The sequence below is a fragment of the Rhinolophus sinicus genome, linkage group LG09 (assembly GCF_036562045.2).
Source record: "Rhinolophus sinicus isolate RSC01 linkage group LG09, ASM3656204v1, whole genome shotgun sequence".
In the NCBI taxonomy this organism is placed as follows: Eukaryota; Metazoa; Chordata; class Mammalia; order Chiroptera; family Rhinolophidae; genus Rhinolophus; species Rhinolophus sinicus.
In genome coordinates, this window is record NC_133758.1 from 111,498,427 (window position 1) to 111,516,477 (window position 18,051).

At 37.3% G+C, this 18,051-nt stretch overlaps 1 protein-coding gene across 3 annotated transcripts in view; it reads right to left on the reverse strand.

Annotated features, from left to right (window-relative positions):
- The window catches only part of IMMP2L (inner mitochondrial membrane peptidase subunit 2), a 538,968-nt gene that overhangs the window by 58,609 nt on the left and 462,308 nt on the right, over positions 1-18,051 (reverse strand). For 2 of the 3 annotated variants that reach the window (XM_074341010.1, XM_074341011.1), the window contains exon 5: positions 2,796-2,861. The exons of the other annotated variant lie outside the window; for it this stretch is intronic. In XM_074341010.1, the coding sequence (XP_074197111.1) occupies positions 2,796-2,861 (66 nt within the window). The remainder of the gene's footprint in view (positions 1-2,795; positions 2,862-18,051) is intronic. 3 annotated transcript variants of the gene reach the window in all.

Sequence of the window (18,051 nt, forward strand, 5' to 3'; positions counted from 1 at the left end):
TAGTGTGAACATTTCATACAAAAAGAATCATTCAATACGTGGTATTTTGTGACTGACTTCTTTCATTTAGCATAACATTTTCAAGGTTTGCTGACTCACTCCTTGAATGGGATTTGAATCACACCCACACAAACTGTTTTCCAAATAGTAACAGCATTTTTGGCATATTCATGGATAGGTATGAAATAGCTTTCCAAATGCACGGCTCTTGAGTTTCCCACTGAAATCACAAGGCTAGATAGACTCTCAAAATTAAAAATAAAAACAAACAAACAAAAATAGAACAAAACAAAACAGAAAAACAAAGCCACCGAGTTCTGCCAATTTACAATGCGCATCCTCCAGAAAATGCAAACTGAGTTCTTTCATACCAATGCACCCATGCCTGACTATAAAATCACATTATTATATACACACATTCATCTTTCCCCAAATCCTCACTCTATTTAAAGAACGAAAGTCAAAGGACAACTTATAACTCAAAATATAAACAATCTAATGCAAATTAAACAAAGGCATCAGACACTTCACTCAAGAGGATCTACAAATGGCAAGCAGGCATATAGAGACGTGCTCAGCATCGTTAGCCCTCAGGGAAATGCAAATCAAAACCACAGTCTGGTTCTGCTTTACACCCATTTATTTTGTATGGCTACAATAAAAAATATTCATAATGCCAAATATTGGCAAGGAGGTAAAGAAACTGGAACCCTTGCACATTACTGGGAATATGAAATGGTATAGTGACTTTTGAAAATTGTTTGATAGTTTCTGTAAAAATTTAACACACACTTAACCATACACGCAGCGTCCCCAGGTAGACTCATAATAGGAATAAAAACATATTTCCACCAAAGACACAAATGTCCCACAGCATTTACATTACTGTCCCTATCATTACTCATAATATCCCCAAACTGGAAATAACCCTAAAGTCCATCGACGTGTGATGGGTACACAAAATGTGGCAGGTCCATACAATGGAATATAAACAGAAATAAAAAGGAACAAACTACAGTCCATACACACGATGGAGGAACCAAAAACACATTATGCTAAGTGAAAGGAACCAGGTACAAAAGATGACATATGGGATAATACCGTCTAAACAGAATTTCTGGAAAAGGCTGCTTATGGAGACAGAAGCGGGCCGTGGTTGTGTGACACCAGCAGCTGGAATTGGTAGGAGGCAGAGTTAACTGTAAGTGGGAGGAGGGAACGCATGAAGGTAACAGAAGTGCTCCAAACCTAGATTGTGGAGAGCGTTGCACAACTGTATAAACTTATCCTAACTCTTTCGTTAAAACGGGTGAACCGCATGCTATACAAAGTGTATGCCTCAGCAAACTTTTAAAAGAAACAAAGACCAAGTACACATTCACCAAGTACACCACAGATCTCATATCGGCTGACCATGAACAGGTAATCGTGACATAAAAATGTCGGCCACTCACTCCTACATCAGCAAGTTCGCAAGTTATTTGGTCAGAAGACTCCTTTACACTCTCAAAAACAGAGATTTCAGAGGACTTTTGCTTAGGTGGATACTATCTGTCAATATTTACCATATTACATGATTAAAATGGAGAACTAAAAAAATCTTTAGTGATTCAATCTAAACTAACAATAAGCCTATATGTTAACAAGAAGAACTACATTTAATAAAAAGTAGTTATTTTCCAAAGCAAAAGAAAAAATGAGAAGAGTGGAATGTTCACATTTTTGCCCGTCTTTTAGTGTCTGGCTGAATAAAAAAACAGCCAAATTTCCATCTCCGTTCCTGTAGTCAGTCTGCTACAATCTCACACATCATGCAGCCTCTGGAAAACCCCACTATACTAAGGAGAAATGAGAGTGAAAAGGGTAAATTATATCTTAGTATTATTAGAAAAGTAGTTTTGACCTCACCGACACCCTCCGCCCCTGCCCCAAAAAAGGGTCCTGGGCACTCCCAGCGAGCGTCGGCCTACCCTTGGAGAACAGCTGGCCTTGATTCTGCTCTAAAACCCACTGAGGTTCATTTTAACGAGACTCTTTAATCTGTACTGTCACTAATACAGATAATTTATGATCAAGCTCTTTTGGAAAAGAGGATCAGAATACTTTTGAACATAGTTTTTAGAGCAGTCGGACTCCCTCATTATATGGACCTGGCTGCGACTTATTCAAAGTAGGAACCAAAATGAGACTTATCATTCCACGTCAATACTTATTTGTTGAATCTCAGACACTGTTCTAGGTTTATCAACAAGTACAATAAATAAGACATTACTACACATTGTCAAAACACTTGATTGCTACAATGTTATTTGCTAAAGCTACTATTTTGCCACTGGTTCGGAAGCTTCTATTTCACATCTATTCCCATCTTCCCCATCTCTATTATAATAAAAGCTCCCCCCAAGCTTCTGTATTTGCCTCTAAAATAATAAAATGTTTTTGAATTTTTCTAAAATGAACCTTGACATCATAATCTGAAACAATCATGTTAATTTTAATATCTGCAAAGCAATGGTTTAATGGCCGTTTTAGAAAATATGGTCAACTTCAGTTTAATTACTATTTCTCCTGTGCCTCCCAGTTAAAAGAGACAATGACCAGTAAGTTTATGAGTATGTATGCCTCACATCCTGAAATGGTTGGTGATACTCAACTAAAGAGGTACCGTCTCATTGGTGATGTCTCCAAAGCTTTAGTCCTCTGTGAAATGTACTTCCCATGTGATGTGATTTAAAACTCAGCAAAAATCAAGGTATTTATAACTTTAATGCAAAACCAACAATGTAAGTACTTACTTTACAATATCTCCTTCAAGAGCAATCACTCTCTTAATGATCTTCTGTTCAGGATTTTTAGGGGACCTGGAATAAGATAAGGTTCTACAATCAGTTACGTCTCGGTTGTTTTAAGAAAATAAAAAGAAGTTCTACAACCCAATAGGCTGTATTAAAGGCATTACAGAACCATGAATCATGACATTTATCCTACTTAGGTCCCTAGTGAGATGGAGTTACTATTGAAGTAACTCTTGTTTTAAATCTCTGGAGGACAAGAAGTCATGCTGAAACTTTACAAAACCAAATGCAGAGGGATATAGACTCTTATTAGTGAAGCTAAGTTCTTGTAGGAAAGCAGATTCATACATAAAAAACGATTAGGCATTTCTTTAAAATGAAAGCACGCTTCAACTTATTTCATTTCAAATTAACAGAGGAGTTTGATTTAAACCCTCAAGAAAACACTGAGGGCCAGGGGTATTTTTGAACAAATAAAGAATTAGGGAATTCTTTAAACTATATTCAGGTTTAGCCATTTACAGATTATATCATTCAGAGTGCTAAAACAAGGCTATTGACAGTTAAGAGACACTGATAGGCTGTGACAGACTGAACGCAGACATCACCGACTTCGAGCTCTGATTAATAACACATGGTAAATGTTTACTTAGAGTGATACTGTTTACTCTAAAAGGAGACGCCCCTCTCCCTCTCTACTTGCTTCCTCCCTCTTTCCCTCTCACTCTATCCCTGGGATCTCTTACTCTGGGGAAAGCCATGTCTGTTCCCAGCAGCCCCCCTGAGAGACTCCTTCAGGGAGAAACTAGGAAACACGCCCTAGAACCCCGTCCAGTCTTCAGACAGAGCAGCTCTGGCCAACAGCCTCACATCCAGGGCATGACACCCCAGGCCAGACCCCCCATTTAAGCTGCCCCTGGCTGTTGGGTCCTTAGAAAACGTGTGAGATAAATGTTTGTTTTAAGCTGCTAGAGTTGGGGTAATTTGTTACACAGCAATGGGTAATTCAATCTTAATATGTCCAATTTCCTGCCAATAACATTTAAAGCCTTTTGATTTAACAGACCGATTTCAAGGAACATCTCATACATCACAGAAATGATCATTTAATATGTATCTGAATATCAGGGAGAGATAAAAATATTTCAAGTCACACTTGAACTGAATTACTTTTAAAAAAGGTAAATGCACAAAAACTGAAAAAGATAAAATATATTCAAAATACAATACTTCATCAAAGGAAATATGAAGTCTCAGTAAGATTAATATTTCACATTATATCTTGCAGAGAAAAATGAAATCATCTAAACCATTTGCGTCTACTTGTAGAAATTAGTCTCAAAATTTTTTACTAAATTAATTATTAATGTCCTTTATTTTTAAAAGGAAATTTGATCAGAATGTTTGATTGAAGTGTCCCTTCACTTAATTGACTAAACATTATGTTTCTATCAATTGAATGTCATTCATGTACATCCTCCGTGCAGGGCTACTTACAGACCTTTAAAAAGTTTCCCTCCCATGTCTCTCTGTTTAGATAAACAGAAACATATCAAATGGTATTCAACCTTAGCGATCACCAAAGAATTACATATTAAAACAATGGCGGGCCATTTTCTTATTATATTGACAAAGAAATAATGATAATACAGCTTATTGTTGAAGGTTTAGGGACATGGCTACAATAAATATAATGTGTGTCATCATGTAATATGCCTTTTTGTAACTATATCAAGGTGTTATATTCTCTTATCATAACAATTACACTTTTAAATATTTAACCTAATAAGATGACTATGGATGTATGCAAGATTTCACCTACGTGGATGTCGTCTATTTTTTAAAAAGAGAAAAATTTCACCAAGAATAGATTGGTTAAATAAATTATAGTCCGTCCACATAATCAAATATTGTCCAGTCATTAAAAGATAGGTTATAAAATAATTTTTAATGGTGTGGAAATATCAATAGAATGTAAAGATGAAAAATGCAGTTTAGAAAATATTATGTATCCCATGACCTCACATCTGTAATTACAGAGAGACAATGTCACGTGGTTGTACTAGGCAGAAGCAGCAAGGATATAAAACAAAAAGTCAGGTGGGAGGGAGTTCCATGTGTGATAAAACACAAGCCTGGCGTTTAGGTTCAGATTCCTGAGAAGCCCGTTAGCAGATGACAACTGTCTAGGTCACATGACATCACCTGAGAAGAAATGCTCCCAGGTAGGGGAGAGGCCTGAACTAATTACCCAGCTGCCCCACCCAATATCAATGCAATATTAGTGTTAATGAAATAATATGAAAAGCAACCCTTATCAGCATAAAACAATATTTTCTGCCAACAACCTTTAAGCTTTTGAAATACTTGAAAACTATTTTATATTTTAAAATAATCTACAGTTTAAGATCATGAAGCAAAATAGAATATGCAAAGTGAGCTATCTATATAATTAAAGTCTTATGAATTACTACTTAAGTATATCTATAAATTTTAATGCAATATTAAAATCGAATCTAATCAAATGATTCAAAATAAAAAAAGCTATTATTAACATTAATCCCATTACTGCTCAAAATCTATATCTATATTTTAATCATTAGGCTGTTGATTGCATGACTTTGAAATAAGTAGCAGGATGAGAACTATCATAGATTTACATTGTGAAAGTCATTGAACTTCCCTTTGTCTGAATTTTCTTGGCTACTTGCCTATCTCCTAGGAAATGTGGAGAATAACAAGTGAAGGATTGTGCCTGACTTTAGAGATACAATGTATTCCTGCCCAATAAACACTAAAATTCACATTTAAATTTATAATTTTAGTGGCTGCATAATAAGCATTATTTTGCAATATTTATTTCTGGAGCCTGGATTTTAATCATTGTTTTCATAAATCGATAATTTAATTAGACAAGCTCTCTCCAGAGGCTTGGACGAGAGGCCTTGCATTGTCTAGTAACTGCATAGGTCAGTGTGATCTGGCAGAATTTGTCTCTAACAAGCATGGTCGTGGGGAAGGGATCAGAGTCTAACTTAGTCATAGGAACATTTTTATGATACTGAATATTCTTCTTCTTGAATTTCACTTTCTAACTGAATAGAAATATTGCTGTCTTTACCCCATGACAGGCCAAACAAAGTCATGTCTGACTGTCATCTTGCTAACTGATTTCATGCTCTTGTAATGTTCCCCAAAGGTCGTGATTTGGATCCTGTCTGGAGCCGTAGGTACTTTAGAACAGTCAAGTGAGGCCCCCTTGTGTTTTGTGGGGATGGGAACATCAGCAAGTGTCCTGCCCTCCCTGTTCCCAACCCCCACACCCATCCTGACGTCAAAGGTCTACCTTATCCTGTGTCCAAGCACCCTCGTTCTTCTCTTATTCATAATAAAATTCTGTGGATTGTATAGATTTTTATATTTATGTGGCTCAGGAGTGGCCCAGATTGTCACAGAATTCATTTTAGGATTAGAAGTCACGTTAGCCACAGCCTAACATAAACACTGAGCCCTCAAAAACACCACAGATTATTGGACAGTAATTATACTGCATGTATTATAGCAAGGTCTAAATTTTAACTCTTCATTAATGAGGTAAAAGTAAGAAGTAATATTCTAGGGATACCTTATATTGGATAGGCTAAGTTTTTACTGGCCTAAAGGGTGGTCATGTATTAAATCATGCACATACCTTTACATCAACATAAAAAAAGAACAGAAATATTGCTGTCTTAGTCATCAAAATAAGGTTTAGAATGAAAAGTCCAGACAGCAGTTATAAAAAGTCATGTCACATACAGCTCTCATTGTTTGTTTTAATGTTGGAAAAAGTTGCCTGGGTTTGACATGCCTTTCACAGGTTAGTGCTAGAAAAGGTCTGTGAGGATATGTAGCTCTTCCCCTGCCACTGTTATTCATGCCCATTCTCCATGGCCTAAGTGCTTCCGCTTGGCCCCTTGTGCCCTGCAAATGACATGGGCTTGGGTGCAGTGGACATGGAGTCCGCTGGCACTGTCCCGTCTCTGCTACAAGTGAGCTGCTGAGTGTTGCTCTGATTTGTTTGGTTCTTCTCCCCTCCCCTTTCCCCCCTCCCCCTGCTTTTCCCTCCCCTCCCCTTCCCTTCATCTTGAGCTGGCCAAGCAGAAGGAGACTTCACATCAAAGTCCTAATTTCTTGTTCCTCTTGAACGAAATAGAAAACAGGCCCACATTCTTGAATGAACCAAGTGCCCTGGTGCTGAGAAGCTCAGATGAGGATGAGCCACCGTCCCACAGCTAGTTGCCCAAATGTTAGTGCCGGGGGACATGTGAGTTTGGGAACATCCAGAAGTCTTGAAGATCCATTATCCACTTCCACTTCCATTATCGCAGGACTACTGAGCAAGGGTGTAAGGAAGCCCTGGCAGAGGGTCTACAGCACAGTAGGGACTCAGCCAACGAGAGCCATCCCTTCCTGAAATAAGTCCATAAAGGGGATCAAGTAACGGGCCCAGGCAAACTGTTCCAATCCTTGCTTCAGACTTCCACAGATGGAACGCTTACTGCAGAAACGCTCCAATAAAAGGCTTTTCAGAGTCTGTTGCATTACAGTGCAAAAAAAGCATCTTAAAGGTTTGGCCAAGTTTTATTACACAATTCACTAAAGAAACATTACCGTTACATATAATTGTATTCATACTGGAAAGTCACAGGTTAGTTTTAAATTAGATGGGTAATCAAGTCATGTTCAGTGTTGGATTCTATATTCTTTGTGTCACTATCAGCAGGGTGAACTTTGTGCATACAGCCCATTTTTAAGAATTCATTTTTTAAATTCAATGCAGTTTTATGAATTAGTACTTTCAAACTTTTTAATTAGGTCAGTATTTCAGGTACGTTTTTGACCCTTGCAGATTTGTCTTTGTAGCCTGTGAATTTTTTAAGCTTAAACAAAGGAGATAGCACAGACTGCAGTTCTTTGGGTTCATTCTTGAAATCCTCACCAGTACAACGCTTACAACATCAGATACACTTTCAGAAAATGATATGTATATATATTTGATCCCTAACCACCACTTTTGCCCTCAGAAGATGCTCCAATCCAAGGGCCCCAGAACTAGCAAAGGGAATTACAGATGTGGTGGCAAGAACCCAGGGTAATGCGTCAAAGGTGTCTTCTACAGAAATGCCGTATTTTCTTAGCTAGGGATCGGGTCTTGGGGAAGGGTCACCACCAGACAGGGACAGACGGTGGCAATGTGTATAGATAACCCTAACAAGAGTGCACAGAACCTGAGAGAATGGGGGTCAGTGCTCTCGGGCAGGACAACTTTGGGGGGTGGGGATGGGCCAGGGGAGACATGGTTCATCCATTTTGATGCCTCTCTCAAAGTGTACCCTACATGAGCAGCCTCCATTCTGCTGTTTCTTCCAAGCAGCAGAAACAGCATCTCTCAGAGAACCTGAGAGACCCCAGTCAGGTTTCTAGCGATGTAGCAGCAGGAACAACCACCTTAGGTTTCAGATTTATCCTCTACAAGTCCTTACGGAAGTCAATGTATGTTAAGAGTACTGATGAAACAACAGAAGTACGAACTTTAAAAAATTAAACTCCTTTTTATGGATAAAAATTTTCTTGGTTAAAATGAACAGTTGTTTCACTGGCATTAACTATGATTAGAAGAAATTTAATAGGCAAATGGTGGTAACTGGTCTTATTAGTAAATCAACCTTGGTTATGTAAAATCAATTAAAAGTGTTCCATGACTCTAACTTCTGTCATCGAAAAGAGCTGAAATACTTTTGTACTTGAGAATTTTGATTCTGAAAAATAACTGTCTTCACTTAATTATGAAAAATCTAAGATATTTAGTACAATCATAACAATCAGCTAATTTCTACCAATGTTTATTAATTCTAGCATTTCAATACATTGAACATTGCTATCTCCTTAGTGAACATAATTACAGTTATATTTCACTGTCCAGAAGATGTATGGAAATGGATATATACAGAAGAACAGAATAGAAAACAGCACATATGTAATACATAAATACACATGTATATGCGACTCTTCCATGCGCTAGAGAATCATGGCATTTAAATAAACTGCTCTGACCTCTAAAGAAACTTCTGGGCTGAAAACACATTCCCAGATTTATTTATTTTATAAGTTTTGTTTTTACATATTGAATATGCTTAAAGTTGTATATATATGTAGAACTGGATATGAATACTTAATAGAAATGTATTAAGACTATTCTTTTAATGTAGACTCCCAAAGTGCAGACCTTCCGACAGAAATACTAGTACTCGTTTCCCAGTCAAAGTAGGACAGGACCTCAGGGGTGTCCACCACGTTTTCTGTAGTCAAGATAGGTGTTGCTCCTCTACCCACACAATCTCACTGAGTATGCCTTTGCAATAGAGTACCATGTATGGCCACGGAATAAAACAAAATCAACCCATCTGCAAAGGAATTAAAACCACCAATCCAGCCTCCTAACCATAACACTGCAGTTAAACTAACTGGCTTTTTACTTTTAACCTCAACCAGGTTGGGAAATAGTGCCAGGTATTTGTGGTAGGCTTCAAGAATATACAAACCGTAACGGACTTAAAGTGCAAGCTATTGATATTTTCTGTATCTAGCCATGTACATATCCATCAGTATGACCCAGAAAGGGCAGACCTGCTGAAATGCAAAATGCATACAGTGTGTAAGTGCTAACGTGGTGACAGGTACACTGATGCCCACTGAAGATGCTGGCCGTATCTGCAGTCACCTGGAGAACGCTACGGGAAAAATGGCACAAGGGTCTCCTGCCTCCCGCACAGCTTACTCACCAGTGTGCCACGATGCTGGTGATACTGTGGGATGTGAGATGCCAAGCGTAGGGCAGGGCGCGTCTTGGTAGAAATGAGGAGCGTGCGAGGCAGTTTTGACCCTTTCACCTGGAGCCAGTATTTAACCCCCACCGACTTTTCCCACCAATAATTCATTTCTAACCTGGCAAATATCTGGGAGAAAAGGAGACAGAATTTTTACCCTGATAAATATAAAAATGAATATTTTATTTATGGTGAATTAAGCTTTTGAAGTCTGCCTAATTGTACCTAACTGGGGCTTACAGTGGAGAGAAGCTGTTCAATTCACGTTCCCAGCAGAGGTTTCCACTCCCAAACAAACAACATGGCCAGAATGTTTCCAATGTAACTCGTAATCAGATAAGAATGTGAGGTATATGCTGATGTACCAATGCCCAGCATTTCGGTCTAATGACTACAGTTACGGTATGACACTTGTCAGGGTCAGGCAATGGATAATAAAGAGTCAGATGGGAGTGGGGGCATTTTCAGTGGTTGCCAGCACAGGGGTATATGGTGATAGGACCTTAACAACTGAGACCCAGTCAGGCCAATATACCTCCCAATAGGTACCAGCATGGAGAGATACTGACTGGGGTTCAGACGTCCACTCCTGATACTATCACACTGTGAACTCCCCAGAGCTACTCCGGTGGTAGGGAGAATGATAAACAGACTTAATTTGCCATGAACTGCTTCAGGAACTTCTCAAGTTTACCCCAATTTGAAAAGAATAGATTTTTCTAGCACTAAGACACTTAAATTCAGTAATGGAAAAATAGAGTTACGTATTTTTGCATACCTGGTTTTTACGGCCTGAGAATTTGTACCCATTCCATTTTCTTTATTCCATTATACGTATCTGCGGGTTCATAAGCTCTGTAGTGACTGAACTGACATGCATTATTAATAGCTCAGCCTTGCTGCTGGATTCAAAATTCCTAGTAAAATTGAATTAGGTGTATGTGCAAGGAGAGGTAAAATTCCACATGATCACTGAAGTTATCCTAATTTCTCTAAAATGCTCAATCTCCTGGAGAACACAGATGATACAGAGGTTTGAATGTAAGTACAGTATGAAGCATCCTGGCTCCCTTCTGTTCTAACCCTGTTGAACTTATTAATTTTTAAAATATAGCGCTAGTATTTTATGGGACAGGTCTCAGGCTCCAATAACTACACACAATTTGCTCTCTTGAAAATGTCAACTTTATGCCCCAACAGTAGACTGAATAGTCTTCACAAATTGTCTTCAGTAAAAATGCATGAGGTTCGGGATTTTACAAAATCAACTGCAACTGGTCACCTCTGAAAACAGCATTATCATTTACTTGCTCAGCTTGACAGCCATTTATATAGTTCTAGTTGCTAAGTTATCAGAAAATGTTCTGTATATTTCTTGCTCTGCTATTTATACTGCAGTAAGTTATTAATATAATAGTTCATCAATGCTTTTAAACTAAAAAATATGAAAATGAAATGAGATGTCCAGCTGCTATTCTTAATTGTATGCATTTGTTTCTAGTTCTCCTCACTGACCTGCCTCCTCTCTGCTGGATTGAGTACATGGCACTACAGAGAGTAGGGGGGAAGATACTGCCTGATTATATAGAAGGGCTTAAATTTCGAAAGGGTTTTGACTGGCTGGGAATACATGTCTGTTATTGAGAGGAGGCAAGTTGAGAATGACAAAAAATTGGTGAGGAGTCAAAAAGAATTGTGAGGGATTGTACAGGAACTTTGGGGATTATAGAAGGAAAATAAGGGAGGATATTTCCAAGAACTAACAGAAGTGACCTTATTTGGATAAACCAAGTACAGAGACACAGAGCAGGGACTAGAGAGAAACATAGCCAGGTAAGTAAGAAGAGAGATTCACCAAACAGCACAGAAGCACTGACGACTCCACTTGGAGACATGAGACGGCTGGAGTCGCTAAATTTGACTTCTAGTAATTTAACAGAGCCTCAGAATCAGAGAAAGTTGGTTATGCTAATGTTACCCACAATCCTGTGATTGCCCTCTTTTCCTTTCTTAGGTTGTCCTGGAAAAGTCTTATTCTTTGTAAGAAAATTCAGAGGTCAAACTGTCTTGCCATTTTCAGTTGATTGTACACCATCAGCCATCACTATAATGTATGTCAGGTATGTCTTTTCTATAAAAACTGAGTATGGTGAGGATATAATTTGCTGAACAAGTCACCCTTTTCTATCACTCTTTAGTATACACATACAGTAGACACCTTTTTTCACTAATCCCTAAAATCGTATTCCAAATAATCGGGTACCCACTTAAAATGGAACAGACGGTGTCTGCCCACAGGTGTTATTCCTTACAGGAAGCCAGTCGGATGGTAGGCTGAAAGACATTGATTAATGTGAGAAAGCTGGCTGCTTTTCTGGGCTCCGGTCTTCCGAATCTGTACACACACAAAGTGGACTCTAATCTCTACAGCTGTCATGTTGACGTGAGCTGTACATTTCACAGGCTCTGAAACCACTCCAGTGCTCAAACATTATCTGCAGCTTTCCTCACAACCACAACAGCAGTGAGAGACTTGAAGTAAATGGGAGCAGAACCTCATCTTCATGCGAACCGAAAGTAAATTAATGGGAGACTGGCTTCCACAGGGTCCCCACAGCTGAAGCTCAACGAGCATCTCCCAGACAAGGTAGAACTATGTATACTCCTCAAATACCTGTAAAATGGAGTAAAACAATGCCAAATAGAATCACGGGAAATAATCTCCAACCCGTTTTACAGGCCTGTGGCTTAAATGCATGAAGGGGGCTTTGATTTAAATAAAAACAGGTTTTTCAGAAACATATGCTTACCACCCACTGCTCTTCATCTGAATGGTACAAACTTAAGAGTTTCATTTCCCTGTAGCACGGGAGCTTTGCCAAGAGACGGGAGCACACACATCAGTGATTAACAAAGATCTGCAGCATACAATGTGTTTTCAGGGGTCTAGTCTACTTTAGAGTGGGTTTCAGGCCATGGTGCCATGTTTCCGTTGACCATGTGGAGAGCTGTTTTGAGTTAGATAACATTTTAAACTCTCTTTTGGACTTTTCAAAAACCTAACTCTACTCCCTAAAATAAAATGCCTTTCTTGAAAAGATGTAAGAAAACCACCAAAATACTTCTCACAAAAATCCTGATTCAGCTTCATTTGAAAATGTGTAACCCCAAAGCCTCGCTGATGCAAACCCTGTCTGTCCCACCCTTTATCAGTTCTTTCTTGTCACTGCCATCTGGTCACCTTTCTTTTTCCAGCACAATGCCCGTCCCTCCAGGCTATTTACTGGCACTCAGGTGATGCCTCCCTCTAATACTTTATAGCACCATCCAAGACAGTCCGGGTGTTTTCCAATTCTTCTTCTCAACGCCACCCCCTGTGTATTTAGGACACGTATCCCTCTCAGATACCATTTTTCAGTTAGAATATATACACGATTGCTTTTGGCCTTCTGTTATAAACACAGTTATTTCCCGCTACATGGTTCTGTGTTATACCTACGAGGAAAACTTGCTCAACATCTCATCTTTTACAATCACAGGTCCCTAAATCCGTATAATTCCAGGCTTTGGAGATTTACACACAATATTCAGAGGAGTCCTAGGGTGCTGTTTCTGGAAAAGTCTTATTTCTTTTTTATTAACTTTTAATACTTAAAGGTCTATCGACTCATAGTTACACTAATCTAATCACATAATCAATATCCTACTGCAGAATTATCACAAATAATTGAACAGATTTAAAATAAATATGTAACATGACTTAATAAAAGGAAGTGGAGCTCAGAGGTTGTTAACTCTACAGAACAAAAAGAAGGTAAATGACCATATCTGAATCTCTTATAGTATCTTTCAAACTATATCAGTACCCTTCTAAATTAAAATCCCATTTTAATTAGTTCCCAGCAATCCATTCTAATCACTTTCCACTCAAAGACTCAGCTGTTTAGAATGCAGACTGGATCACTGCTGTGGTGATGTGTACTTGACCTCCATCCTGTTAACAAAGAGACTCAATTAATTATTTGCTGTTTTGAATGGCTATTTCATTTCACCTCCACCTTTCCTTAAGTGTTAAAAGGCTCAATTGCTTTATCACCTGAACCTTAGCTTTGGAGAATGCGTGCAGAATTTCTTAAATGGCAACTCACAACCCATCTTGATCCAGAAAGCTAATTTCCAGAACCATATCGCCTGCACATCTTATGTGAGAGTCAGCTGAAGTAACTCATTGACCCGGTGGCATGTCATCTTCCAAGAGAGCCTCTCCATTTTGAATGGCACCTTTGGTGCTGATGACACACTGGCACTGCAATGGGCTATTCTGTCACAGTTTCAGTGAAATGTTGGTTTCATTAGAAATCTTACCCAACACAAAGCTACAACGCTCTCGGGATAAATTGGAAGGTATGTAAATTAATAGTGTATTGGTTTTTCCTATGTTTTTTTAGTTTTTCCTATATACTTTTAGTGACATTAAGCTCAGTTGCATAATCTCATATTTAAACCCTAAAACACCAAACCAGGACAAGGAGATAACTTTGAGGTAAATGTGAAAATGGTTTTGACAATGTCTAGGCACAGCAGAACTGATACTAGGGAAGGTACTAGGAACAAAGCCAAATGATAGAGTCTGGAATCCATCATGAATCTTCGGATTTCTCTTGTATTCTTATCATAACACATAACACAAGACCACATAACATTTTAGAAGTTTCCATTTGCCTCCTAACTGTTTATTTAAAGGGTTATTCCTGTCTCCACGAGTAGATTATAATGCAAGTCGTGATTGTCTTAACCTTCTCGTATCTGTCCTAAATCAGTTACTGGTGCTTAAAAAAATAAGTAATCAGCATTTAATAGTAGTTAGCTTATAAGAAATATACCAAGATATTGCTACTAGATATCTCATATAAGTGGAATCAGAATATTTGCCCTTCTGTGTCCAGCTTATTTCACATAGCATAGTGTCCTCAAGATGACCCCACATTGTTGCATGCATCTAAATTCCATTCCTCAATTCTCATTTTCATAACAGATATTACTCATTCTTTCATGAATATCCCAAATGATTTATCAACCAGGTAGCAATTAGTTGGTATGTTTGTTATGAGCTAAATAAAAAATGGCAACGGAAACTGAAAAAAAAAAAGAGAACAACACATACAACTCCTCAATTCTTCCCAAGAGAATATATACTGTCATGAAAATCAATAATCTTAAATCTGCAGATCTTAGTCTGTAAATTAGTGGCTCTGAAACTTTAAAGTCTACATTAGGCAATCTGGGATCCACATTTTTAAAATCACCTAAGTGACTTTGATGTAGGTGGCCCTACCCCATCTTTGATAGATGCAGCTGGGAACTCTCACAGGGAAATTCAGCATATTTGTTTCTCACATATTCAATAAAGACATAAACCATAAAAAAACCATAACGTGTTTCTAAAATGAACATGACAGATAACTCTGATTTTGAAACAGGTACAACATTCTAAACTCGTGGTTAAATAAAACTTCCTACTAGGGAAATAGGCCAACATTCTAAAATTCCATATTTAACTTCAACCTAGAATTGGATCTATAACTAGTATAGAAACAGCATACTCATAAGAAAGAGCAAAACATCCCATTTCCAGGGTTGCTTAGGATATAGAAACCTCATTCAGAACAGGCACAATAATAAGAAACTATGATGTAACAGAAAGGTTATGGATGGTATGAAGAATTCATAATACAGAAGAACTTATTTCTTACAGTCATTAATTCATTCAACAAATAGCTGTGGAATGACCATCAGGTACTCGTAGGTACCCTGTATGGCACTAGTCCACAAAACAGACTTTATAACAATTTATGGCACTCATGGCATTTTTAGGATTCAGACCCAAATGCTAGCTAGCTTTATTACCTAAAGCAAGTCATTTACCTCTGTTAGCATCGATCTTTTCATGAGCAAAACGAGGCAATGGCTAGTGGTACTGGTGACCCCAAATGTTGCTATAGAGATCAAATGAGCTACTAAGCATAAGCTGTTGAGCTTCTGCTTTTCCTAGAGTGAGTGTCAGAATAAGATAATAAATTATATTGGTGAGCTCCAAGGGTCCAATTCCTACTTTAAGTAGGAAAGAAGTTATAATCTCTGAAACTAAAACTACAAAATGAACTTCTCACTACAGCAATCACTGTGTAACATTCTGTGACATCTGTGTCTTGGTCTGTTACACCCTGACAGGAATAATTCTGCCACCAAGTAGAAAGCTCGACTCTACTGTCACATAAATGTCAAATAGTCTCTCTCTCTCTCTCTCTCTCTCTCTCTCTCTCTCTCTCTCTCCCCCTTTTCCTTCTCCTCTCCCTCCTTCCCTCTTTCCTTTCTTTTTTTTCTGCCTTTCTTCCTTCTTAGAACCTTCTTTATAAGATTTTTTTTTAATAATTAATGATGTTCTACATAGATTAAGCCCTTTTTAAGCCCAGTAATTTGTTGATTTTTGTTGTTGTTGTTAGTTCACGAGCTGTTAAATTTGTAGCTAAATGTATTCTTATTGGGCAATTTAATTGTTCCAGGGAAATGCAAAAGTTCAATCAACCAGTTTTGTGTGGAAAGTAAAAGGAATCTAATTATTCTGTTGTGTATTTTAATTGTTTTTTCACTTAAAAACTAGGTAACCAAATGAAAACAATGAAATTGCATGAAAAATGCTCAGAAAATACAGCAAATAGTTCATAGACCATCCGTGAAGCACAACTAGAGAAATCCAAAGCCTAAGAGATATTCAGAATAAGCCACCAGAGAGTTGATAAGTGACAGACACTTGTCCACTTTTTAATCTCAGATTCCTTGCTTCAGTGTTTTCTTTCAGAATAACAGATTATGCCATTTATTAGCATATTTTCTGGGCTTTCATTCTGAGTATTTTAAAATGCTGACTTAAGTGGGTAATGTTTTGAAAGAGTGAAATATCAGGTACGTATATTTTATAATAAGAAACGCATGCCATGGACAAATGAATGTTTTCTTAAAAGCACAAATCAGATGATTAGAAGTGAGAGTAGGACTGTGGGTAAGAGGCTCTCAATCTATTATTCAGAAAACCATATTATAATTTCTCATGGTGCCATTATTATTTGCAATGGGGTTTCAATTAACAAAAATCAATATAAAAATGTGTAACTAAACCAAAGAGAAATTAATGGTGGCAGCCTAAGATTACTTTTATTCTTTCTAAAAAGTTGTATATATAGCAACCATAAATTGATATGAGATAAAGAAATCAAATTATTAATTGTTAAAAGAAACACATCCTATTTAAAATAAGATTATCGTCAACACTAAATATTCATATTTTCATGTGAGAAAGAAAACAATATTTAATCTCAGTTTGAGTAGATTAATGATTGATGCAAAGTCCCTAAAGAACCCTTCCACTGACTCTTTGATCTCTAAATTTTTTGATAACTCTTTCTAAGGGGTATGTCAAAAACACAGAGCCCTCTTAAAACGTGAAAAAATCTGTATTTTTGCTAAAACCAAAACATTGAGTGTTAAAAATTATGTGTGACTTAAAAAAATAATTAGAAATATTAAAATATAATTTTAAATAATTCTTAATAGAAATTTAAATTAATTGATGGGAAGGTCTATGGAGAAAAGTAAGGTGGTTTGGTGTTATTAATATTTTAAAGGTCAATGCTTGCTATTCCACGTAGATGATCATTTGTTGGATGGACCACTATTTGGTCCAATAAGGTCTGCTTCCTGAGCTTCATAAGATTTACATAGAATTTTCCCAGAATATATACATACATGAATATCCATATAAATCCACATAGTATATGCTAATTTTCTCTGCAGTAGAACGTATCATGTTATCTGGCAATCACTATAAATTTCTCCAAAACTTCCTAGTACTTTTGGTATCTATCTATGTATCTATCTATGTATCTATCTATCTATCATCTATCTATCAAAATTACTCATGTTTTTATCACCCAGAAATAATGGCCAGTAACATTTTGGTATTCATCTTTTCTCATTTTTTAAAACTCTATACCTATTTTTTTTAATGGACTAGTATATGATGTTCTGTAATCTGCTTTTTTCAGAATTTAATAGTTTGTCATGACTAGTTTTTCCAATTCTTAACTCCCTAAAGAAGAAGTTTTAGGTAGACTAACACAAATTAAAAGTGAAAGATTTGTGATTATCTCATTAATTCTAGCGATACTGGTGGTCAATGAGATACTAACCTAAATTAGGGCTTTGAGAGAATTGAATTATTGGGTTTGGCGGCAGTCACACTGTTAAAATTATGTGGGTAATTAACAATTCTTGCCTACAGTTAGGTCTATATTTGGCAAATCAAACCAATTGGTCATGCTTAATACACC